Here is a 27103-nt window from a genome sequence, read left to right on the forward strand (position 1 = left end):
AATTGCTTTTGTAATTTTATCAACTTTTTTTCTTTCGCTGCTAGCTTTGAGTTTAAGTTTGGCAATAAAACCAGATATTAAAACCGAATATCTGGCAAGTAGGCAAGACGCACGTATCACATGATCTGGCAGTTCTATTTATATCACAATTGTGGGTAGTTTGGTCATGTGATGGGGACGTTATTTACATTTTAAAACAGGTAGATGGTGATACATGTAAATGGTGATTAGGACAAATGGTGATACAAATGGATGAAAATACACATTGATGATGATGCACATAGTGGGTGTTACACGCTGATGGTGATAAAAGTGGATGTCGACATATACATACATATATATATATATATATATATATACATATATATATATACATATAGACACACACACGCATATATTATATATATATATATATATATATATATATATATATATATATATATACATATATATATATATATATATATATATATATATATATATATATATATATATATATATATATATATATAGAGAGAGAGAGAGAGAGAGAGAGAGAGAGAGAGAGAGAAAGTGATACACAACAAAGAGTATAGATGGTGATACAGCAAATGGTAATACCAGAAAATAACAATGCATGATGCTAAAAAACTTATGATATCGAGAAACATACATAGGATTGGTAAATGAGTTTCAAGAAATGTCCTCATAAACATATTCACATCAATTACACAATTTATAACATACAATGCAGGGTATAATCAACATCTAACAGTTATCGACGAATTTCTGATACAGAAACTCCAATAACTGAAAATAGAAGCAGTAACCATGGCGATGACGTCATCATTGACGGGGCAAAGTTCATGACCTCTGTGGTTTGAGGGTCATACGGGACTTGACCGCCTAAAATTAAAAACAAAGTTTCATTTAAAAAAAAATTTAACGAGTTTTCTAAACAAACACATACCGACGTATACATTGTTTGAAAATTGTAGGTACAAAACTTTCATATTCTAATAGTAATGGGAAAAATTTCCTTTAAAAAGGATCCGGACAAAGGCCGACATGGACAAAAGGCCGACAAGATAAAAGGCCAACAAAACAAAAGGCCGCAGTAGCGTAGCGAGAGGGGGGGGGGGGGGGGCGGGGGGGGGGGGGACATATGTCCCCGGGCGCCGACCTTATGGGGCGCCAAAATGGGTTGGAAAAATAAATTGAAAGGTTGAGGGGGGGTGCAAATGGAAAGTTTGAGGGGGGGGGGGATGCAAATCGAAATCTCGAGGGGGGGGGGTGCAAATTGAAAGTTTGAGGGGGGGGGGGTGCAAATCGAAATCTCGAGGGGGGGGGGGGGGGTGCAAATCGAAAGTTTGAGGGGTGGTGGGTGGGTGGGGGGGGGGTGCAAATCGAAATCTCGAGGGGGGGTGCAAATCGAAAAGTGTTTGTCCCCGGGCGCCGGGAAGGGTCGCTACGCTTCTGAAAGGCCGACTGCTGAAAAGCCGACATCCAAAAGGCCGACAAGTCAAAAAGCCGACAAGACAAAAGGCCGACTGCTAAAAGGCCGACAAGACAAAGGCCGACAAGATAAAAGGCTGTCTGCCTTATGATTGTCGACCAGTTACATTTCTCTCAACTATCTCTATAGCAAAAATAAAATAAAAACCAGAATATGCGTGAATGGACTATGTGGCCAGCGATATGTTCAACATTGAGTCAGATACACATATGCTGCGCGAACTCATGTATGTGCATCAGAAACATGACAACATATCCTACCCATCGACACTTACGCTTTTATCTATGTGTGATGTGGCGAAATTGTATGCAATTTTTACTACTCACCTTCCCTTTCATAATACGTCATTATAGAATAGTTAACCTTTCTATGTCATCTACAGTTTAAGTAAGTTTGAATTCTCTCACTACCCCACTCGCCAATAAAATCCACAGCTTTTACGAAAATTATTATTTTTTTTGTTGTTCTTATGTAAAACAACTTATACACTAGGTTACATTTCATTTCCCTCCATGCATCCTACCACCATGTAGATTTAGAATCACGGGTTCGAGTCCGTATGGGTCCATTGAGTCTACCCAGCTTGTATGGGTACCCGACTCTGGTTAGGGAAAGTAAAGCCGGCTGGGCATACTATTGACATAGACCGATGTCACAGAGCATTACTTCTTTTTTCCAAGGGCCACTCAGAGGCGTAGCTAGGGGAGGGCGGGTGTGGCGGACGCCATGGGCGCCAACCCTAATGGGGCGCCGAAACGGGTAGGAAAAAATGTAAATAGACTGTTACTTATGTTTACGGACTTAATTGTTTTCTACATCACTTGTTCGACACCTACATAAGAACCGTTAAGGGACAATGACTTGGGGGGGGGGAGGGAGGGTCTGCCACTATGAATAATTAAACAACTAGGGGGTGTGAGCCTTTTAGCCAAAATGAGTAAGTATATAAATGAAGGGGGGGGGGCGCAAGTTTGATAGTGGCCCCGGGCGCCGGAATGGGTCGCTACGCCTCTGAGGTCGCTAAGTCCAAAAGGGTAACTCTTCTTTCCTGACTCAGGATAGTGAAAGTAAAAGCGGCTGGACATAGTATTGACATAGAACTAGGTCACGGAATAGGTAAGCACTACGTCTGTTACTGAAAAGGCTACCAGGTCCTAATGATAACACAACTTGCCTAGGGTAAAGAACACATCTTGGCTTTTCTTGCCGTCGCCGCCATTGCTGTACCCGAGCATGCGCAGTCGGTAGATGACGTCTTTCTCCAGCCCGCGTATGACGCCGGTGGTTATTTTAGGAAACGTTTCGACCTTGGCAGACCTGATGTCCTCTTGGATGTTCCAGTACCACGCCTGGGAGTTTGGAAATTAGGGCAACAGTCATGTTGGGGGTGTTTGGGATTCAAGTCATATCTTAAGTCAGTCACATGCAAGGTCGTAGCGACTTTAGTTGACTGGAGCTAAACGTTCTACACACACACACACGCGTATACGCACACGAGCACGCACGCACACACACACACACACACACACACACACAACCACACACAAACACACACACACACACGCAACGTACGCTTCTGGTTACAATATATAAACTCAAATAACTATTCAAATATTAAAAATAATGTAATGCTTGAGTTTTAGCATAGAATTATCGATATTTCTTAAAATAACAAAAACAATTATATTTTATGCGTGATGATTGTTGGATTGACAACACAACCCTTTCATATGCCGAGATCACAGAAATAGGTGAACTCTACTTCATCTGTTCAATGGGTAACTTTGTTGTGATATTTATGCTTATATTGTCTACCACAGGTTTTGATCGTGAAACCGTTATCAAAACGTATGGTAGACAATATAAGCATAAACTATGTTTAAACTATGGCCTAAATGTTAGAGCGTTAGGCTGCTAAAACGAAAGTCTCGGGTTCGAAGTCCAAGTCACGTTAGGGAAAGTAACAGATCAAGAAACATATGAACTCTACTTCATCTGATCCTAGGTTCTAGTAGGCAATATCATAGACAATATAAGCATAACCTATGTTAAAACTAAGGGACGGTGTGGTTCTAAGCGCTAGGCTGCTAACCCGAAAGTCTCAAATTCGAACCCAAGTCAGTAGATCATCCCAAACGTTAGGGAAAACATCTGACCAATGGCTCCTAGGTTTCAATGACGGTAGTCACATGACTAGTCTCCCGGTCACATGACTGTCCCCATACCCACCCCAGCCCTGCAATGACGGTAGTCACATGACTAGTCTCACGGTCACATGACTGTCCCCCACCCCCACCCCCCTGCAATGACGGTAGTCACATGACTAGTCTCCCGGTCACATGACTGTCCCCACCCCCACCCCCTGCAATGACGGTAATCACGTGACCTCTCACCTTGTAGCCTAGCAACGGATCCTCACCAAACAAAGTGGAGATGCCCCGCCACATCAACCGGACGCTGTCGTTGCCGTGTGACATCACCGTCACCCACTCCGGGTACTGGCTCGGTGCTGTAGACAGGCCAGAGTTCAAGGTCAAACTCAAAGTTAAGTTCACGTTTGTTCAAGGTCAAATTAAAAAAAAAAATTAAAATTACTTTCGCATTTGATCAAGTTCGAAGTAAAAAATCAATATAATGTTGAGTCGGGTTTGCATTTGCGACAAATGTTTAAGTTTTGAAAAGAAAAGATGTACGTAGATTATGGTCGATAAGCTACGTCAGTGATTTTTGTGGCTGTATGCTGACTCGATTTGACTGTTCAGCGGATTTGTGCACCACAGTCACGTCACTATTGACTAGTTAGTACAAGTCTATCAATATCACGTTAATACTAGTCTATTAATATCACTTTATTATTAGTCTATTAATATCACTTTATTATTAGTCTATTAATATCACTTTATTATTAGTCTATTAATATCACTTTATTATTAGTCTATTAATATCACTTTATTATTAGTCTATTAATATCAAGTAATACTAGTCTATCAATATCACGTTAATACTAGTTTATCAATATCACGTTAATACGTAATATCAATCTCACGCCAGTATTAGTATATCATTCTCACGTCATTATAAAGCAGTCTCTCTTTGTCACCTTAAATGTTATCCACACGTATTTTAGTTATAGAAAAATTAATTGCGGAGGACGATTTTGGATCAGTATATCAGCAAATCTAGATTCAAGGGGTGATAATGTGAAGTATATACCAGGGGTCGGCAACCTTTTGAGACGGAAGAGCCAGAAGCTACAATTTACAAAATCTCCCAGTTTTTAAAGAGCCACTAACTTCTTCTTCGTTCTTAATTTTAGTGTTGGAAGGGACCCCCTCCAACACAATTAAGGATACGTGTCAACTGGTTGTGCGCCATTGAGGCCATTGACTCCGATTTCAGCCTGCTTTTCTTTTTGGATTTGCTTCCATGGCCTTTGTCTAACCAAGAACAAACTACAAGGCAGCAGTTGTTTAATTTTGGAGTTGTCTGTCCTAGAAGAGTGGTTGTCCCCAGCTAACGAGCCTCTTCTGCCAGAGGGTACGAACCGACTCGACCACGCCGACCCCTTTTCACTAACATTTCTTGTAAATAATATGGTATTTGATTGGGATTAGGTAAATGAATTTAAAATAAATGGGTTTAAGTATGAAATAATATTTATTCATATAAAACCATTTGTATGTTTCGCGCAAAACATATTACCGTATTTTATATCTAGGTCTGCTAGGATAATAAAATAAAGGTATATAACTATAGCACTATCCCTAGCAGTGGCGCAGCCAGGATCGTCTCAAGGGGGGGGGGGGTCCAATTTTTTACCCGGGGACAAAGTTTCGATTTGCACCCCCCCCCCCAAACTTTCGATTTGCACCCCCCTCAAACTTTTTATATATAAACCGAGGGGTCTATGGGGGGGGGGGGGGGGGGGGTTATGACCCTCCCTGCCTACGCCACTGATCCCTAGCCAATTTAGAAGCTAATATCTAAAAAACTATATCACTCAAATCAAAAGCAGTTGCCGGCAGTCTGTATACGCTCTACGCCACCTAGATCTATTCCTAGCGTTTTTAGCTTGTTTAAAGTTGTATTTACAGTTTAACATTTTTATGAGTTATGAAAATAAAATAATATAATTATTATGGAACTGGCGAGCCGCTTCCTGAAGAAAGTCTACCGCCCCCCCCCCCTCCCCGAACGAGATGGAATTTATATAGAAAACATATACTTTTACCAGTGTCCGCCCCCCCCCCCCGAAAAAATGTAGACCGCCCCCCCCCCCCGAAAAAATGTAGACCGCCCCCCCCCCCCCCGAAAAAAATGTAGACCACCCCCCTCCCCCGAAAATATCAAATTGCCCCCACCCCCCAGGAGAAACAAATCTGGGAGAAACACTGTTTGCCGACCCCTGGTATATACCAAGATCTAAACACAGCAACAGTTTTTCTCTTTTCCATTTAGTATTTACCATTATGTTAGCTAGTGTTGATGGTTTTATAGCGCCACTTTTCGACTACTCATGAAGAATTCTAGACTCTTCGCTTCTTAGGCGTTTGTAAGAGACCTTTTTTTTTTTCTTTTTTCCTTTTTTACTTTCACGTATATACGAAGTATAGAAAGTCTTGAAATCGTGCAAAAAAAGAAAAAAAATCGAGATTTTTGCAAATCTCTACGTTTTACACCTTCCTGAGTTGGAAAAACATAGTTTTGCAATCTTGTCCGTATGTCTGTGTGTGTGTGTATGTGTGTGTGTGTGTGAGTGTGTGTGTGTCTGTATACACGATAACTTGAGTACCGTTACAGCTAGGTTGATGAAATTTCATATATAAGTATTATATCACAATCGTAGATCCATATAAACTTTTGAGCGATTTCTGATAACCGGAAGTGGAACTTTTTCTACTTTCAATTTTTCAAAGGCCTATAACTTGAGTACTATTTCAGATAGATAAATGAAATTTCACATGTAAGTAAAAGATCTAATTCTCTGCCTTCTAACAAATTTTCCGTTGACCGCAAGTAGTAATTTTCCTTTTTTCCGATTTCTCAAAAAACGCATGAGAATTTATAAAGTACTAATAATATTCCGCACTTTTATACACATTTTGCTTGGAGTTCGCTAGGTGCGCAATTCTTTTCTTCTACGAGATTTTATTCTATTTTAAAAAGTTTAAGAGATTAAAAGTCATGTCTATATGCCGACTTGACATTCACCGTAGTGTTATATAAGAATATTCGAGAAAGTTTAAGGGAGATCACTCCCGGTTTAATCATTTTTCTTTTTAGTTTGGAAGTGAGATTTATTTGAAAGACAATTAATATCAACTCGCTTAGCTCCCTCGAAACAACACTGTCAAACGTTGTTTCTCAGATTTAAAACTAAAAAAATAAATAATAGCTACTCGTTTTGCATATGGATTTTAAGCAAACTACAAAATTAAATCATATAAAGTATAAAAAATCAATCATATAATAATTCAAAACAATTTATTTAAATCGAATGAAAGCAATGATACCAATTTTATTTACAAATCTATCATTATTTAATTTCTTTGTGATACAAGAGTAACATAGTAATAGGTTGTCTCCCCTGGATAAGTGTAAAATGTAAGCAATTAAAATTTTGATTTTAAAAATAAGACAGTGTAAAATAATTACATGACAATTTTTCTAGCCTACTCAATTATGTAGTTGATATTGTAGTGGTTGCTTTATAAAAACTGTATATATAGGCCTACTTTCGTAACTTATGTTTTAGTCGTAATTTTCCTTACTCATATATTTTACTCAAAGTTCATAATTTTAAACATACGTGTAAAAGACTGCATGTTCTTTGTTAAAAAGCTGTAAAGCACAACCTTCTATTCGTCTATTCTGTTCCCCCCCCCGGTGTATGCCCATCTCATAAAAATGTGTAAAAATGAATCACATTTTAAATTAAAACTCTCCCCTAACTCTAGTCTGAGCCTCCCCAGCTTCCGAGTTTGGGAATAGTTTCTTTCAGACTATTTTCTCCGGTCTACATCAGTGTTTCTTCCAGGACACTTGAATTTTGGGGGGGACGACGACGACTACGACAAAGTATAAAAGTATATATTTCCTATGTAAACTCCATTTCGTTCGGGGTGAGGTGGGGGGGGGGGGGTGGGGTTACGCCCCCCCCCCCCTCCGAAGAGATGCTTTGAAGAAACTCTGGTTTACATAAATTCCATTTCGCCCCCCCCCCCTCTAAGAGAAGCCTAGTAGAAACTCTGTTTTGGGAAACCCTGACCTCAATGCTACCTCTTACTATCTTTATTAAACGTCCTGCAGTGATGCGTTATAGAAAGAATATAATTTAGATTTTCTGTAACATTAAAAAAAAAGACAGATCAAAGAAAAACTTAAAAAAGGGGATATAACTCACGCGCATCATTCATCCCCAGGTAATAGTTATCGGTCTTGGGGCCCATGCCAGCGTGGTTGAGGAACTGGATGTTGACGCAGTAGTCGCCAGAGAAGTCCAGGCCGACCAACATGCCGCTGGACACGTCGCCGTAAAAGTTGTTGGAGTTGGCGTCGCCCTCGTATCTACCCAGGCACTTGGTGTCTTCCTGCCAGTAGTTCACCTAGGTGATAAAAGCAGAGTTTCTTTCAGGCTTATTTCCTCCGAAGGTGGGGGGGGGGGGGCACTTGATATTTTCGTGAGGGGGGGGGGGGGGCAGAATACATTTTCTTGGGGGGGGGGGTACGGAAACTGTTAAAAAGTATTTTGTATATTAATTACTTTTCGTTCTGGGGGCAGTAGACTTTATTCAAAGGTTGGGGGGGGGGGGGAGAGTGAAGGGGGACGACGACGACAAGAGCCCCCTCCGAAGAGATGGCTGGATTTAGTAAAGATTACTCTTTAGACGTAGCGATCCATTAGGCAGATGAAGTTGATTACATGATTCTTGATCTCGGGATATGAAGGGATAATGTGGTCAGCACCTTGCCATCAGCCTTTAATTTTCCCTAACGTGGGTTTAGGTACCCATCAGAGCTGGGCGGACTCAGGGACGTTTCACTCACTTGAACCCGGATTTAAACTCGAGCTATCCGGGTTAGCAGTCTAGCGCTCCATCGCTAGGCCACGCCTTCCCAGTTCACTTAGTGACACATCAATTGCATGTTTGTAAACAGTAGTTCACTCAGTAATATCAGTTCACTTACTATTATAAATTATCATTAGTTCACCTAGAAATACATCAATGGTAGTTTATATAGTAATATATCAATTTAATTAGTGAACAATGTAATGGTTGTTGCAAAAATTGAATTAGTAAATATTTCATTTCAAGATAACATAAACTTTCTGGAGAACAGTTTTGTATTACTTTATTATATCAATTTCTATTTCTATTTTATTCCCCATAAAATTATGTAAACTAGTTTTTAGTTTGTTTTGATGTTAAAGTTCTAGAGAAAAGTATATTTGATTTTTTTATCGATTAGTCCGCTGAGTCGCAAGGGGTTTCAGACTTATTCCAGAATATTTCTAAATGTATAGCGAATGTATTGTATATATATATATATATATATATATATATATATATATATATATATATATATATATATATATATATACATATATATATATATATATATATATATATATATATATATATATATATATATATATATATATATATATATATATATATATATATATATATATATATAGAAATTGAGTGAGGGACACACACAATTTACAAATTAATTTATGGATCGGTTATAGATCTAGATTAAATATATACCTTAAATTATACCTTTGTCTAGGCATTCAATATGAGATTATTTTTTTATTATTTTATTTTTTATTTTTTTATTATTTTAGTTTTTAAACTTTCATGACTTGATTGTTGTTGCCAAATCACACCAATTGCAATACGTCCGAACAGTTAAAGAGAAGAGACCATTTGATCGTCATCTGGTCCTATGTTTGCCTCCTACACAACTAGAATACCTCTGTTGCCGGGGTATTGACTGGAGTTTTTGTACCGTCAAAATTTTCCATACAATATCTGGGGCCAGGAAAATTAGACCGCGATACCATTTTTTAAAAATAAACAAACAGGGGGTAGAGTGCAGTCGTAAATATGGCGTTGGTGTCAAAAATCCCCGTTTTTGTGACGGTAAGGCAAGGTCATCATATGACACTTGAAGTCAAACAAGGAAGAGGGGGGGGGGGGTGCATTTATTGACCGGTATTGTGAAGGTCAAGGTAAGGTCGCGATGTGACAGAAGGTGACGACAAGATAAGAGAGAGTACTTTGTATCCCGCGAAATACACCCCGCCACCCCCGCCCCTACCACGTCTATCATCAAGCAAAAAACGAACCCAGAGTAAAAAAAAGAAGTTTTGATTGGAGGTTGAAGGGTATCAGTGAACGTGCCACGGAGGTCCAAGGGTTAAAATGACGTGTTTCTTCCAGAGCATCTCTTGGGGGTAGGGGCGGAGCTCCCCCCCACCCCCCGAAGAAAGTCTACAGCCTGCCCCCCCACCCCTCCCCGAACGAAATGGAATTTATATAGAACATATATACTTTTACCAGTGCCCCCCCCCCCCCTCCCGAAAATATCAAATGCCTAAAAAAGATCTGAAAAAAAAAACCCCACTGGTAACGTCATTGTTGCGGACAGTGAAATGGATATCTTGTAGTGCCGTGTCAATGAATGCCAGTGGGAACGACAGAAAAACACAACAACCTCTTAACATATATGAGCTGCAAGGGCAGCAAGTGCACACATACTCTCATGCTCACACACGTACATACTCACGCACGCACACGCGCGGACACAGACAGACAGACACGCACATACACTCAAAACACGCACTTACACACGCATACACACATATACATATATTTATACTTTATATATATATATATATATATATATATATATATATATATATATATATAATATAAATATATAAATAATATATATGTATATATATAAATTATATATATATATATATATATATATATATATATATATATATATATATATATATATATATATATATATATATACATATATATAAAATTAGAAAACTTGGAAGGGTGATGAGGTTGGTTTGGGTAGGGGGTAGTCCACCATGACCCCCACCCCCACCCCTTATCTAAATCCATCAATGCACTGTTCTCACAACGTACCTGATACCCAAAATACTTTTCCTTTTGCCGCCTCTCTAGTATCGGGTACCGGCACCCACTCCACGACTCCCGCGGTGCTGTTGATGGCGCTGGCTGACACGAAGGTGGGGGAGATGTTGGTCGGAACTGAAATCACATGACGGCCATGATTAAAGGGTGCCAGACCACTTTCAGTCTCTAAGTCACGTGAAAGAGGTCTATTTTTAGCTTATCTTTGAAACTGCATACGATTACAACTAATTTTATATTGGTTCTAAGGATGAATTAGTAACTTCAGATATTTTAGAGCAATTTTTGTCTGAATGCCACTCGTAATAATTCGTTTTTCATTTTCTTAGAATTGCCGGGCAAGAAATACAAATGCTGATAGAACTGCCTTATCGTGTATAGGTTTTGGTATTTAAATATTTCAGGTAAGGTTAGGTTATGGATTAATAAAAAGGTCTGGACAAGACCCAGGGATATGAGCAGGTTATACCGTGTCTTGAGTCACAGTTAGGACTAGGGTTAGTCATGTCTAAACATAATGTAACTCTAAGCCTTTCTTTAACCAACACTTGACTAATATCCTTACCTTGTTATATAAATGGTTGTTTTATCTTTACCAAAGACCTATCGTCCTAGCCCTAACCGTAAATATTTTCCCAATACTAATATTTAAACATAAAAGGTTGTGATTAGAGCTAAACAAAACCTAGAGTTTAAGTAACTTAAGTTCCTCTTTCAGATCAATAGGGCCGGTGAAGTAGAGTTAATGTTTCTTGACCTTAGCATGTGAAGGGATGGTTTGGTCAGCACTATGCCCAGCCACCTTTACTATACTTCACGTGAGTCAGGTACCCATTTGAGCTGGGTGGACTCAATGACGTCCTGCAGTCTCGAATCCGGGCCAAGATCCAAACTCGAAACCTTCGGGCCAGCAGTGGAGTGCTCTACCAACCTACCACGCCGCCTCGTAGGGTTAAAACAAGGCCTAGGATTTCAGTTCGTTTTTATAAAAAATTAGCAAAAAAAAAAAAAAAAAAAAAAAATAAATAAATCACAGCTTCAATAACACCTTCATGTGTTATATCAATAACTAGAAAATGACTTTATGGTACGGCTAATCCAACAGAACCCAAGGTGTTTTACTCTCGTCTAATGAGTACACATTAATAGCCAGAAAAGGACTTTATGGTACGGCTAATCCAACAGAACCCAAAGTATCTTACTCTCGTATGATAAGTATTCATTAATAGCCAGAAACTGACTTTATGGTACGGCTAATCCAACAGAGCAAACAGTGTCTTACTCTCGTCTGCTGAGTACACGATGCTGATGGTGGAGTTTGGGCCAACGCCCATCTCATTCACTGCTTGAACTTTGACCTCGTAGGGCAGGTAATAGTTGTCCGGACCGACCAGCGCACTGAAGGAATTCTCGCCGAAGATTTCCGGAGACTGGTCGAATAAAATATAAAATAATTTAAACTTCCGCCGAAGATTTCCGGAGACTGGCCGAATAAAATATAAAATAATTTAAACTTCCACCGAAGATTTCTGGAGACTGGCCGAATAAAATATAAAACAATATATTAAATTTCCGACGAAAATTTCCGGAGACTGGCCGAATAAAACATAAAACAATATTTTAAATTCCGACGAAGATTTCCGGAAAACTAGCCAATTACAAAATAAAACAATTTGAATTTCCGCCGAAGATTTGCGGAGACTGACAGATTACAAAATTACAAATCATAAATTTCTGCCGAAGATTCTAGAACACAAAATTGAAAATAGCTTTTACTCCTCCCCCCCCCCCCCCCTAGGGACTTTTACTTTTACTTGCCATCCACAATCGGACGCTTCTCTTCTATTCTAGAACAGGCTTAACCAATCATTTTGTTTTACAAGCACACTGCTCCATCTAGATCACCCCAGCCATCAATCTTGTGACCAATTACACCCTTCTTAATAACCCCCATCCCATGTAATTAAAATATTACTCTAAAACAGGGGTCTCCAAACTACGGCCCGCGGGCCGGATGCGGCCCGCGAGGTCCTCTAATCCGGCCCGCGGAGATCTTTTTATTCACGAAAAAAAACGTTTGTTAGAAATGGCTGAGGAGCTTTGCCCAGAAAAATCAAAACAATTTGAAAATGTAGCTTTGGGTGCAAATACCATTGCCCTCCGTGTTGCAGACATTGATGAAAACATTGTGACTCAAATAGTGAAAAATGCTAACAAGACCTCCAGCTGCAGTTTCAGTAGCGGTTTTCTGACTAGGATTCAAAGGCAAAAGTGAGACTGTTTCAAAACCCATTTGAAGCAAATGTAACCAGTTGCCAAGATTAACTGCAGATGGAGGTCATTGAATAGCAAGCAAATGACCTCCTTAGAGAGAAGTTCAAAAAATGGCGGGTGGGTTTTTGTGTTTGCCCAAGGAGAACATACTTGGACCTCGAGTGTGTTGTTGGCCCCCGACAATGTTTCTTTCAGACTTTTTCTCCAGGGTAGGGGGGGGGGGAGGTGCATTTAAAATATGTATATATTTCAATATTAATTATATTTAGTTAGGGGGGGGGTACGGGGATACCGCCACCCCTAAGAGATGCATGGAAGAAACTCTGGCCCCCGAACTAATATTGGATAGTTAATGCGGCCCTCGGGCTGAAAAGTTTGGAGACCCATGCTCTAAAAGTAAGTAAAGTTTCCTTTTTGAACCTGACGGTACATGAGGCTAGTGAAGTAGAGTTACCTGTTTCTGTGACCTCTACTATGAATGGATATTGTGGTCAGCACTATGCCCAGCCACAGTGGCGGAACTAGAAAATAAAAGGCCACCCACCCCGCAAAAAAAAAAATTCTGCCCCCCCCTATATATATATACATATATATATATATATATATATATATATATATATATATATATATATATATATATATATATATATATATATATATATATATATATATATATATATATATATATATATATATATATATATATATATATATATATATATATATATATATATATTATATATATATATATATATATATATACATATACATATATACATATACATATACATATATATATATATATATATATATATATATATATATATATATATATATATATATATATATATATATATATATATATATATATATATATATATATATATATATATATATATATATATATATATATATATATATATATATATATATATATATATATATATATATATATATATATATATATATATATATATATATATATATATATATATATAAACACATAATACAAACATTGGATACTCATTTCTAGCCTGATCGAGTTTTGAAATTTTTTTTTTTCAATTTAAACAAATTACAACATGTCATGTGTGTGAGTGTCATGTGTGTGAGTACATCAGTCTGTATATATTTTTTTTAAAGATTTAGAATTAGTCTATTCAAAATGTTTGCTTTAATACTGCCTACACTGACATATACGCTAGTTGTTAGCCGGTCAAAAGAATATAAAACGTGAAAGCTTTGTATGTGTAATGGTTTCTCGTGTTATGTTTATTTTTATGTTTTTTTGAATTTATATTGTTTCAAATATATTTCCTTTTTATGCTATGTCATTCTTTAGTATGCATTTCTTAAAAAATAATAATTAAGAGAAGTTATTGCTTTTTAATTTGTTTAGTACAAATACATTAAAAGGAGCTTAGGATCGTCCCTATTTAACTATTTAAAAAAGGGAAATAAGTCATGGAAGTGTTTTGAACGTTTGCCTATCTTTCACACTACAGCTCAGGCATATATATATTTTTTACGCAACAGCATGTGTTAGCTACTGTATAACATCACTACTGTAGTAGATCTCTTTGTTATTTACAAAAAGCGTTTACGGTCAAGTAAAAAATGCAAGAAAATTATTTTTTTACTACACTATAAAAAAATTATTATGGTCGGCTATAGGCCCCTAAATGGCGTGCCCCCCCTCCCCCCCCCGCATTGCGGGGTCTGGCGGCACTGTAGTTCCGCCCCTGCCCAGCCACCTTTACACTTCCTAACGTGAGCTATGTACCCATAAGAGCTGGGTGTACTCAGAGACGTTGTACTCAGTTGAAACCGGATTCGCAATCGGGACTTTCGAGTTAACAGTCTAGGGCTCTACCTCTAAGTCACGCAGTCCCTTTTTATAATACTCTGCCGATATAAATTAGGTTTAGTTGTAGCGTTAGGGTAGAACTGGAGAATACGTTGGGTTGGGAAATAAACCAAACAAGAGAGGTGTGAGGATGGGAGGGAGAAGGATAGGGATGTTTTTACAGGAGAGGCCACTCTGCTATCCACAACGTGTGGATCAATGGATAACTGCTTAAATAACAATTGTCAAACATCGTCACAAAAAAAAAAAAAAAAAAAACGTTTTAAAATGCACTAAAACCAAGAAAATTTACTCACTTAGTTTTTTTGGTTATGAAATTAATTCAAGATTTAACCAGAAGAACTACCGTTTACCCACTCACATACTTGACCGCCTATTCAGTAACACACCCACCCACATAATCCAACACCCACCCATGAACCCACCTACCCACAAAAAAAAACCAGATACCCGTCCATTAACCCACCAACCCACAATCATTTTTTACCAACACAATAGCTTGTAAAAAAGTAAATTAATGAATAACATTTATGTACCTATTTGTACCTGTAAGTACCTACCATTTCCCATTTCCGGTTAGGGTTTTTCTCATCCTGTTTCCGGTAATAGACAACGTAACGTACATTCTCCCCGCCCCACTGACTTCTGGGAAGGGGCTGAAAAAATTCAATGACATCTTAGAGGCGGGCAATGGGGTAGTTTAACTTTTGTGTTTAAAGTATTGATTGCATACAATTTAAAAAAAAAAAACAACAACAAAAAACAACAACATTAACTAGCGTAAGCTAAATAGCAAAAAAAAAAAAAAAGAAGAAAGGTTTTTCAATTAAGTGTAAGTACTAAATGATGATGTACAAGAAAAATGTACGCATTCAATATTTAAAAACAATGTACAAAGTGTTTACACGATTGCTAAATAAAAAAAACTTATAAACCAAACGATAGAAGGTTTTTAATTTTTAAACATAAAAAATAATTTAAAAATGAAATTAAAAATTAAAATAGTCTACATAGTTAAACAATGTACGCATTAAATGTGTAACAAAACATCAAATTTTGTGAACTTTGACTTACATCCCACGTGATAAGTAGTAGCCCAACACTGCCTCCCCCACCCTCGATATTAGAGGGGGCGACAACAGGAGCGGCAGACGGCATGGTATACCAGACTGCAACACAAAAGTAAAGAGAACAATTAATTCATCATTTTGAAACCCCAATGACGAAACGGGTCTTTTAAAATTATCTCCAAATCTTTTATTTGAGTTATCTCCCTTTCTATAAATATTCAGGGAGATTTGTTTTCTTAAAAAAAAAATAAACATTGATTTTTATTTTGTTTTTATTTTTAGTTACTATTTGTTAAAAACAAATAAAAGTAATGGATAATAATTACGTGGCTTCTAAACTCACTGCCACCACAAAATATGTTAAAAACCATCATGTACAATGATGTAAAAAGTTTATTATGTAAAATAAGACAAAAATTTACGTCCTCTAACAAGGTTTGCGCACCACTTAAAAATAAGTTTTTAGCTCTTGTTGAGGTCAACAGTTTAAAATTCTAAACACCATAATTTACTTTAAAAAATAAACAATAAAATTGCCATACCGTGGGGCTCATTGCTTGCAGGCCCGTAGCCGACCTGGTCATTCCCCGCGGCTACACGGAACTGGTACGCTGTCCCTGGGGACAGACCCTCAGTTATGACGTCACCGCGCCAGTCTGGGTAGTTCTCTATGATCGTCTGATCTACTGGGATATCTGGAAGTGAAAATATGGGGGGGGGGGGGGGGGGGGGAGATCTGTTTGACGCTGATTGTTCCATAGTGTCGTATGTTAGTAAAGAAAAGTAAAGAATCCTTTTTAGACCTAGCGATGTAGTTCATGTTTTTTGACCTCGGCATACGAAGGTAAAGTGTGGTCAGCAAATTTGCACAGCCGCCTTTACTTTTCGTAACGTGAGTTAGGTACCCATCAGAGCTGAGTGGACTCATGGACATTGGACCCGGATTTAGAACTCGAGACTTTCGGGTTAGTAGCCTAGCGCTCTACAGCTTAGGCCACGCCGTTCCAGTGTCGTATGTGGAGCCAGCAAAATTAGAATATCATGTCAAAAGTCTTTGTTGAATCGCATAGAGTTCGTGGTTTTGTGTGGCGATAATGTAATGTCAGTATTTCAGGTTTAATTTTTCAGAGATACATAGACGACCGCTCCATCCCCAATCCCCCCCCCCCAAAAAAAAAACAAACAAAAAAAAACCCCAAAATATTACCTAAACCATGAATACTTGAAGAATTATTAACCGTTCAAAAAACGCACTAACGGTAAAGAAAAAAATCTGATTACACAAAGAAATACTGACCATCCAGAGAAACACTGACCAGTCGTAGAACCATAGACTGTACAATCACTGACCTGATTTGAGAAGTCGCCAGTCCGTCTCGTACACTGACAGGTACTCGATGCTATACTTGGTCACATGATACCCGTGGTTCTCGCCGTCCTGCCACCACAAGTTGACGTTGTCGTAAGTTGTCAGGGAGGAGTTGTGGTCCCTGACGTGAACACCACCTGGTTCTCCTGGGGGTCCTAGAGAAGGTTGGGGGTCACAGTCAGTGGTGTAGCCACATGTGGGGTCATAGTCAGTGGTGTAGCCACATGTGGGGGGTCACAGTCAGTGGTGTAGCCACATGTGGGGGGTCACAGTCAGTGGTGTAGCCACATGTGGGGGGTCACAGTCAGTGGTGTAGCCACATGTGGGGTCATAGTCAGTGGTGTAGCCACATGTGGGGGGTCACAGTCAGTGGTGTAGCCACATGTGGGGGGTCACAGTCAGTGGTGTAGCCACATGTGGGGGGTCACAGTCAGTGGTGTAGCCACATGTGGGGGGTCACAGTCAGTGGTGTAGCCACATGTGGGGTCATAGTCAGTGGTGTAGCCACATGTGGGGGGTCACAGTCAGTGGTGTAGCCACATGTGGAGGGTCACAGTCAGTGGTGTAGCCACATGTGGGGGGTCACAGTCAGTGGTGTAGCCACATGTGGAGGGTCACAGTCAGTGGTGTAGCCACATGTGGGGGGTCACAGTCAGTGGTGTAGCCACATGTGGAGGGTCACAGTCAGTGGTGTAGCCACATGTGGGGGGTCACAGTCAGTGGTGTAGCCACATGTGGGGGGTCACCACAGTCAGTGGTGTAGCCACATGTGGAGGGTCACAGTCAGTGGTGTAGCCACATGTGGGGGGTCACAGTCAGTGGTGTAGCCACATGTGGAGGGTCACAGTCAGTGGTGTAGCCACATGTGGGGGGTCACAGTCAGTGGTGTAGCCACATGTGGAGGGTCACAGTCAGTGGTGTAGCCACATGTGGGGGGTCACAGTCAGTGGTGTAGCCACATGTGGGGGGTCACAGTCAGTGGTGTAGCTACATGTGGGGGGTCACAGTCAGTGGTGTAGCCACATGTGGGGGGTCACAGTCAGTGGTGTAGCCACATGTGGGGGGTCACAGTCAGTGGTGTAGCCACATGTGGGGGGTCACAGTCAGTGGTGTACCCACATGTGGGGGTTAGTGGTGTACCCACATGTGGGGGTTAGTGGTGTACCTACATGTGGGGGTTACAGTCAGTGGTGTACCCACATGTGGTGGTCAGTGGTGTACCTATATGTGGGGGTTACAGTCAGTGGTGTACCCACATGTGGTGGTCAGTGGTGTACCCACATGTGGTGGTCAGTGGTGTACCTATATGTGGGGGTTACAGTCAGTCGTGTACCCACATGTGGTGGTCAGTGGTGTACCTATATGTGGGGGTTACAGTCAGTCGTGTACCCACATGTGGTGGTCAGTGGTGTACCTATATGTGGGGGTTACAGTCAGTCGTGTACCCACATGTGGTGGTCAGTGGTGTACCCACATGTGGTGGTCAGTGGTGTACCTATATGTGGGGGTCAGTGGTGTACCTATATGTGGGGGTTACAGTCAGTCGTGTACCCACATGTGGTGGTCAGTGGTGTACCCACATGTGGTGGTCAGTGGTGTACCTATATGTGGGGGTCAGTGGTGTACCTATATGTGGGGGTTACAGTCAGTCGTGTACCCACATATGGGGGTCACAGTCTGTGACGTACCTACATGTGGGGGGGGGGGGGTCACAGTCAGTGGAGTACCCACATGTGGGGGGGGGTCACAGTCAGTGGTGTACCCACTTGTGGGGATGGCAGAGTTGGTGTCTAGCAATGATATTGTGTATATTTAGCGGCTGAAGCTAACATAATCAACACATTTATACACACACACTGACTCATTTAATCACTAACACACTCACTCAGACACACACACACACATCACACAATCTATAAAGCAAACTACATACAATCATCACCTCATTATCTTTTCCTGTTTGTGCCCTCGACACTTGGGGCATATGAATGTATAGTGTGGTCAGCACTATGCCCAGCCGCCTTTGCACACCCATAAATACACACACAACACAAGATACAAATCACAGCTAATACATATACACATTGGCATACACACCACACACATACAAAGACACAAAGACACACACACACACACACGCACGCGCACACACACACACATATGTGTGTATATATATATATATATATATATATATATATATATATATATATATATATATATATATATATATATATATATATATATATATATATATATATATATATACACACATATGTGTGTGTGTGTATTAACATGTGTATACTGAAAATGATGCCTAATTCCTATTGTAGCACCATTGATTATTTTGTTTCATATAAACGTGTTAATTTATCCTTATAAAGGGAAATAACTACACTATAAAATGTTTATCTTGAAAACCTAAACACACTAGAGTTATCCCACCTTTGACCTTCAAGAAAGCCTTGCTACTGATAGTGCCAGTGACGGTTGACACGTGACACGTGTACTCGCCCTCATGCCGGAACTGGGCTGATATGATGTACAACATGCCGTTTCCTTGACTTGCCAGGTAGGGCTACAGATTTAAAGGCAAACTGACACAGTTGGTGATAAACTGTATAGCCACCATCGCTAACGACGGTTTCAATGTTAATGATGATGAAGATAACGATGGTCAGTGGCTTAGCGAGGGAGGGGGGTTGCGGACTGCACCGGGCGGCACCATTTGGGGAAGGGGGGTGACACCAAGGCAAAAAATAGCAAAATATATAGAGAAAAATGATAATTCCACTTAATTAAGTGTTGAATGTTAAATAGTCTTTTAGAGCAACTTTGACAAATCCCGACAAGGGTGGATGGGGTGCAAATCGAAAGTTTGAGGGAGGGGGGAGCAAATCGAAAGTTTGAGGGAGGGGGGGTGTAAATCGAAAGTTTGAGGTAGGGGGGAGCAAATCGAAAGTTTGAGGGAGGGGGGTGCAAATCGAAAGTTTGAGGGAGGGGGTGCAAATCGAAAGTTTGAGGGAGGGGGGTGCAAATCGAAAGTTTGAGGGAGGGGGGTGCAAATCGAAAATTGAAAGGTTGATCCAGAGAGCGCGCCAAATTTAAAGTTAAAGTTTATCCCCGGGGCCGGGAAGGGTCGCTACGCCTCTGGGAGGGTGACATCATTAAGTGCCGCACCGGGTGACAACCGACCTCGCTACGCCACTGACGATGGTCAGTTTAACAATGATTTTTTAAATGATGATTGTATATTACAATATAAAAATAATAATATAATAATAATATATTGATAAAATTGATAATGATTTTAATGTTAATGATATTCCCAATATTCAATGTAACCACGATTTTAAAGATGACTGCAAATTGCAATGTAATGATGATAGTAATTAAGATTTTAATAAAGATAATGATTTCAATATCAATGATAACGATACCCACGTTTGTCTATGTAACGAATATTTTAATAATGGTGGTAATGAAGATGACAATATTGTTATTTTGATGATGATGATGGTGTTAAGAATGATAAAGTTAATAATGGTGACGATGATTATTCTAATGCTCGTCATTAAAAAAAAAAGACATTGAATGTTAAAGACGTTAACGTTGGTGCAGGTGGTTAAAAAATAACGGGCAATAAATTACCATAGAGAAGTGTGTGACGTCATCCCCGCCCTGGGTCAGGTCGATGAGGTGCGAGTAGAACGTCCAGGTGTAGGCAATGTCAAGGTCGCCCCTGCTGAACGACGCCCGACACGGCAGCACGGCCGTCTGGTTCTGCTCGACCTCGGCGTCAGACGGCACGTCCGCAAAAACAGACTTCTCTGTGGGAGAAATCAGGTAAAAACAGACCTCTGTGGGAAAAGTCAGGTAAAAACAGACTTTTGGTTAATAAGGTAAAAACAGATTTCTCTGTGGGAGAAATCAGGTAAAAACAGATTTCTTTGGGAGAAATCAGGTAAAACAGACTTTTCTGTGGGAGAAATCTGGTAAAAATAGACTTCTCTGTGGGAGAAATCAGGTAAAAACAGACTTCTCTGTGGGAGAAATCTGGTAAAAACAGACTTCTCTGTGAAAGAAATCAGTTAAAAACAGACTTCTCTGTGAGAGAAATCAGGTAAAAACAGACTTCTCTGTGGGAGAAATCAGGTAAAAACAGACTTCTCTGTGGGAGAAATCAGGTATAAACAGACTTCTCTGTGGGAGAAATCAGGTAAAAGCAGACTTCTCTGTGGGAGAAATCAGATAAAAACAGACTTCTCTGTGGGAGAAATCAGGTGAAAACAGACTTTTCTGGTTAATAAGGTAAAAACAGACTTCTCTGTTGGAGAAATCAGGTAAAACAGACTTTTCTGGTTAATAAGGTAAAAACAGACTTCTCTGTTGGAGAAATCAGGTAAAACAGACTTCTCTGTGAGAGAAATCAGTTAAAAACAGACTTCTCTGTGAGAGAAATCAGTTAAAAACAGACTTCTCTGTGAGAGAAATCAGGTAAAAACAGATTTCTCTGTGGGAGAAATCAGGTGAAAACAGACTTTTCTGGTTAATAAGGTAAAAACAGACTTCTCTGTTGGAGAAATCAGGTAAAACAGACTTTTCTGGTTAATAAGGTAAAAACAGACTTCTCTGTTGGAGAAATCAGGTAAAACAGACTTCTCTGTGGGAGAAATCAGCTAAAAACAGACTTCTCTGTGAGGAAATCAGGTAAAAGCAGACTTATTTGGGAGAAATCAGGTAAAAACAGACTTCTCTGTGGGAGAAATCAGGTAAAAACAGACTTCTCTGTGGGAGAAATCAGGTAAAAGCAGACTTCTTTGGGAGAAATCAGGTAAAAACAGACTTCTCTGTGGGAGAAATCAGGTAAAAACAGACTTCTCTGTGAGAGAAATCAGTTAAAAACAGACTTCTCTGTGAGAGAAATCAGGTAAAAACAGACTTCTCTGTGGGAAAAATCAGGTAAAAGCAGACTTCTTTGGGAGAAATCAGGTAAAAACAGACTTCTCTGTGGGAGAAATCAGGTAAAAACAGACTTCTCTGTGAGAGAAATCAGGTAAAAACAGACTTCTCTGTTGGAGAAATCAGGTAAAACAGACTTTTCTGGTTAATAAGGTAAAAACAGACTTCTCTGTTGGAGAAATCAGGTAAAACAGACTTCTCTGTGAGAGAAATCAGTTAAAAACAGACTTCTCTGTGAGAGAAATCAGTTAAAAACAGACTTCTCTGTGAGAGAAATCAGGTAAAAACAGATTTCTCTGTGGGAGAAATCAGGTGAAAACAGACTTTTCTGGTTAATAAGGTAAAAACAGACTTCTCTGTTGGAGAAATCAGGTAAAACAGACTTTTCTGGTTAATAAGGTAAAAACAGACTTCTCTGTTGGAGAAATCAGGTAAAACAGACTTCTCTGTGGGAGAAATCAGCTAAAAACAGACTTCTCTGTGAGGAAATCAGGTAAAAGCAGACTTATTTGGGAGAAATCAGGTAAAAACAGACTTCTCTGTGGGAGAAATCAGGTAAAAACAGACTTCTCTGTGGGAGAAATCAGGTAAAAGCAGACTTCTTTGGGAGAAATCAGGTAAAAACAGACTTCTCTGTGGGAGAAATCAGGTAAAAACAGACTTCTCTGTGAGAGAAATCAGTTAAAAACAGACTTCTCTGTGAGAGAAATCAGGTAAAAACAGACTTCTCTGTGGGAAAAATCAGGTAAAAGCAGACTTTTTTGGGAGAAATCAGGTAAAAACAGACTTCTCTGTGGGAGAAATCAGGTAAAAACAGACTTCTCTGTGAGAGAAATCAGGTAAAAACAGACTTCTCTGTTGGAGAAATCAGGTAAAACAGACTTTTCTGGTTAATAAGGTAAAAACAGACTTCTCTGTTGGAGAAATCAGGTAAAACAGACTTCTCTGTGAGAGAAATCAGTTAAAAACAGACTTCTCTGTGAGAGAAATCAGTTAAAAACAGACTTCTCTGTGAGAGAAATCAGGTAAAAACAGATTTCTCTGTGGGAGAAATCAGGTGAAAACAGACTTTTCTGGTTAATAAGGTAAAAACAGACTTCTCTGTTGGAGAAATCAGGTAAAACAGACTTTTCTGGTTAATAAGGTAAAAACAGACTTCTCTGTTGGAGAAATCAGGTAAAACAGACTTCTCTGTGGGAGAAATCAGCTAAAAACAGACTTCTCTGTGAGGAAATCAGGTAAAAGCAGACTTATTTGGGAGAAATCAGGTAAAAACAGACTTCTCTGTGGGAGAAATCAGGTAAAAACAGACTTCTCTGTGGGAGAAATCAGGTAAAAGCAGACTTCTTTGGGAGAAATCAGGTAAAAACAGACTTCTCTGTGGGAGAAATCAGGTAAAAACAGACTTCTCTGTGAGAGAAATCAGTTAAAAACAGACTTCTCTGTGAGAGAAATCAGGTAAAAACAGACTTCTCTGTGGGAAAAATCAGGTAAAAGCAGACTTCTTTGGGAGAAATCAGGTAAAAACAGACTTCTCTGTGGGAGAAATCAGGTAAAAACAGACTTCTCTGTGAGAGAAATCAGGTAAAAACAGACTTCTCTGTTGAAGAAATCAGGTAAAACAGACTTTTCTGGTTAATAAGGTAAAAACAGACTTCTCTGTTGGAGAAATCAGGTAAAACAGACTTCTCTGTGAGAGAAATCAGTTAAAAACAGACTTCTCTGTGAGAGAAATCAGTTAAAAACAGACTTCTCTGTGAGAGAAATCAGGTAAAAACAGATTTCTCTGTGGGAGAAATCAGGTGAAAACAGACTTTTCTGGTTAATAAGGTAAAAACAGACTTCTCTGTTGGAGAAATCAGGTAAAACAGACTTTTCTGGTTAATAAGGTAAAAACAGACTTCTCTGTTGGAGAAATCAGGTAAAACAGACTTCTCTGTGGGAGAAATCAGCTAAAAACAGACTTCTCTGTGAGGAAATCAGGTAAAAGCAGACTTATTTGGGAGAAATCAGGTAAAAACAGACTTCTCTGTGGGAGAAATCAGGTAAAAACAGACTTCTCTGTGGGAGAAATCAGGTAAAAGCAGACTTCTTTGGGAGAAATCAGGTAAAAACAGACTTCTCTGTGGGAGAAATCAGGTAAAAACAGACTTCTCTGTGAGAGAAATCAGTTAAAAACAGACTTCTCTGTGAGAGAAATCAGGTAAAAACAGACTTCTCTGTGGGAAAAATCAGGTAAAAGCAGACTTCTTTGGGAGAAATCAGGTAAAAACAGACTTCTCTGTGGGAGAAATCAGGTAAAAACAGACTTCTCTGTGAGAGAAATCAGGTAAAAACAGACTTCTCTGTTGGAGAAATCAGGTAAAACAGACTTTTCTGGTTAATAAGGTAAAAACAGACTTCTCTGTTGGAGAAATCAGGTAAAACAGACTTCTCTGTGAGAGAAATCAGTTAAAAACAGACTTCTCTGTGAGAGAAATCAGTTAAAAACAGACTTCTCTGTGAGAGAAATCAGGTAAAAACAGATTTCTCTGTGGGAGAAATCAGGTGAAAACAGACTTTTCTGGTTAATAAGGTAAAAACAGACTTCTCTGTTGGAGAAATCAGGTAAAACAGACTTTTCTGGTTAATAAGGTAAAAACAGACTTCTCTGTTGGAGAAATCAGGTAAAACAGACTTCTCTGTGGGAGAAATCAGCTAAAAACAGACTTCTCTGTGAGGAAATCAGGTAAAAGCAGACTTATTTGGGAGAAATCAGGTAAAAACAGACTTCTCTGTGGGAGAAATCAGGTAAAAACAGACTTCTCTGTGGGAGAAATCAGGTAAAAGCAGACTTCTTTGGGAGAAATCAGGTAAAAACAGACTTCTCTGTGGGAGAAATCAGGTAAAAACAGACTTCTCTGTGAGAGAAATCAGTTAAAAACAGACTTCTCTGTGAGAGAAATCAGGTAAAAACAGACTTCTCTGTGGGAAAAATCAGGTAAAAGCAGACTTCTTTGGGAGAAATCAGGTAAAAACAGACTTCTCTGTGGGAGAAATCAGGTAAAAACAGACTTCTCTGTGAGAGAAATCAGGTAAAAACAGACTTCTCTGTTGGAGAAATCAGGTAAAACAGACTTTTCTGGTTAATAAGGTAAAAACAGACTTCTCTGTTGGAGAAATCAGGTAAAACAGACTTCTCTGTGAGAGAAATCAGTTAAAAACAGACTTCTCTGTGAGAGAAATCAGGTAAAAACAAACTTCTCTGTGGGAGAAATCAGGTAAAAACAGACTTCTCTGTAGGAGAAATCAGGTAAAAGCAGACTTCTTTGGGAGAAATCTGGTAAAAACAGACTTCTCTGTGGGAGAAATCAGGTAAAAACAGACTTCTCTGTGGGAGAAATCAGGTAAAAGCAGACTTCTTTGGGAGAAATCAAGTAAAAACAGACTTCTCTGTGGGAGAAATCAGGTAAAAACAGACTTCTCTGTGAGAGAAATCAGGTAAAAGCAGACTTCTCTGTGGGAGAAATCAGGTAAAAGCAGACTTCTTTGGGAGAAATCAGGTGAAAACAGACTTCTCTGTGGGAGAAATCAGGTAAAAACAGACTTCTCTGTGAGAGAAATCAGTTAAAAACAGACTTCTCTGTGAGAGAAATCAGGTAAAAAACAGACTTCTCTGTGGGAGAAATCAGGTAAAAACAGACTTCTCTGTAGGAGAAATCACGTAAAAACAGACTTCTCTGTGGGAGGAATCAGGTAAAAACAGACTTCTCTGTGGGATAAAATCAAGTAAAAACAGACTTCTCCGTGGGAGAAATAAGGTAAAAACAGACTTCGTTGTGGGAGAAATCATTCTTTCATCTTGAGAAGCTGCTCTAGAAGCAGGGGCGTGGGCAGGATTTATCAAGTGGAAGGGGTGGTCTAACACCTACGCCACTGACTCCATCTCCTGCTTCCACCCTAGACTCCACCACCTGAACTCCACCTACTGACTCCACCCCGACTTCACCTCCTGCTTGGCTCCCAGACTCCAGCCCCAGACCACCTCCTGCCTTCACCTCCTGCCTTCCCCTCCTGACTCCACGTCCTGCCTTCCCCTCCTGACTCCACCTCCTGCCTTCACCTCCTGACTCCAACTCATTACTCCACCGCATGGCTGACTCCACCCCCAGACCACCTCCTGCCTTCACCTCCTGACTCCACCTCCTGCCTTCCCCTCCTGACTCCAACACATTACTCTACCGCATGGCTGACTCCACCCCCAGACCACCTCCTGCCTTCACCTCCTGACTCCACCTCCTGCCTTCCCCTCCTGACTCCAACTCATTACTCCACCGCATGGCTGACTCCAACCCCAGACCACCTCCTGCCTTCACCTCCTGACTCCACCACTGACTCCACCTCCAGACTCTACCCTCAGAATCCACCTCCTGACTGACTCCACCTCCAGACTCTACCTCCTGACTCCACCTCCTGACTCCACCTCCTGACTCCACCTCCTATAACAAAACAATCCACTCACCTTGGACGTCGAGCAGACAGGTCGCGGTGACCTGGCCCAACTCGTTACTCGCCACGCACGTGTAGTTCCCCGAATCCGCCAACGTGAGCGCTGACAGGTGAAGGTCACCGTTGGGCAAGGTCACACCCACTTCCGCTCCGTTCTTCAACCACGTGATCTGGGCCCGCGGGGCTGCTTGAGGACGGCAGGCGAGGCTGATGTTCCCGCCCTCCGCCGCCATTTTGGTTCGTTCGACGGGACTGTTGAGGAAGGTCGGGGCGAAGTCTGCTCAATTAATAATTGAAAAAATGTTCATTAACGGTACCTGTTAATTACTCAATAACAGTTTTTAAATATGGTGTGTATGTCAGATAGGTATTGTGTTATGGAACGGTGTGGTCAGACGG

The 27103-nt window shown here is 40.0% G+C and overlaps 1 protein-coding gene across 1 annotated transcript in view; it reads right to left on the reverse strand.

Annotated features, from left to right (window-relative positions):
- Positions 1–529: 529 nt before the first annotated feature.
- Positions 530–27103, reverse strand: part of LOC131958309 (contactin-6) — a 50821-nt gene continuing 24247 nt past the window's right edge. The window contains exons 16-28 of the mRNA XM_059323268.1: positions 26718–26981; positions 20906–21084; positions 19700–19832; positions 17239–17412; positions 16431–16583; positions 15893–15987; positions 15379–15474; positions 11960–12107; positions 10685–10794; positions 7899–8100; positions 3889–4004; positions 2670–2844; positions 530–885 (exon numbers count right to left, since the gene is read on the reverse strand). Coding sequence (XP_059179251.1) covers positions 755–885; positions 2670–2844; positions 3889–4004; positions 7899–8100; positions 10685–10794; positions 11960–12107; positions 15379–15474; positions 15893–15987; positions 16431–16583; positions 17239–17412; positions 19700–19832; positions 20906–21084; positions 26718–26981 — 1976 coding nt within the window. The 3' untranslated portion in view covers positions 530–754. The remainder of the gene's footprint in view (positions 886–2669; positions 2845–3888; positions 4005–7898; positions 8101–10684; positions 10795–11959; positions 12108–15378; positions 15475–15892; positions 15988–16430; positions 16584–17238; positions 17413–19699; positions 19833–20905; positions 21085–26717; positions 26982–27103) is intronic.

Source organism: Physella acuta, unplaced genomic scaffold, assembly GCF_028476545.2.
Source record: "Physella acuta isolate Inbredline_101_S28 unplaced genomic scaffold, ASM2847654v3 ptg001314l, whole genome shotgun sequence".
Taxonomy (NCBI): Eukaryota; Metazoa; Mollusca; class Gastropoda; family Physidae; genus Physella; species Physella acuta.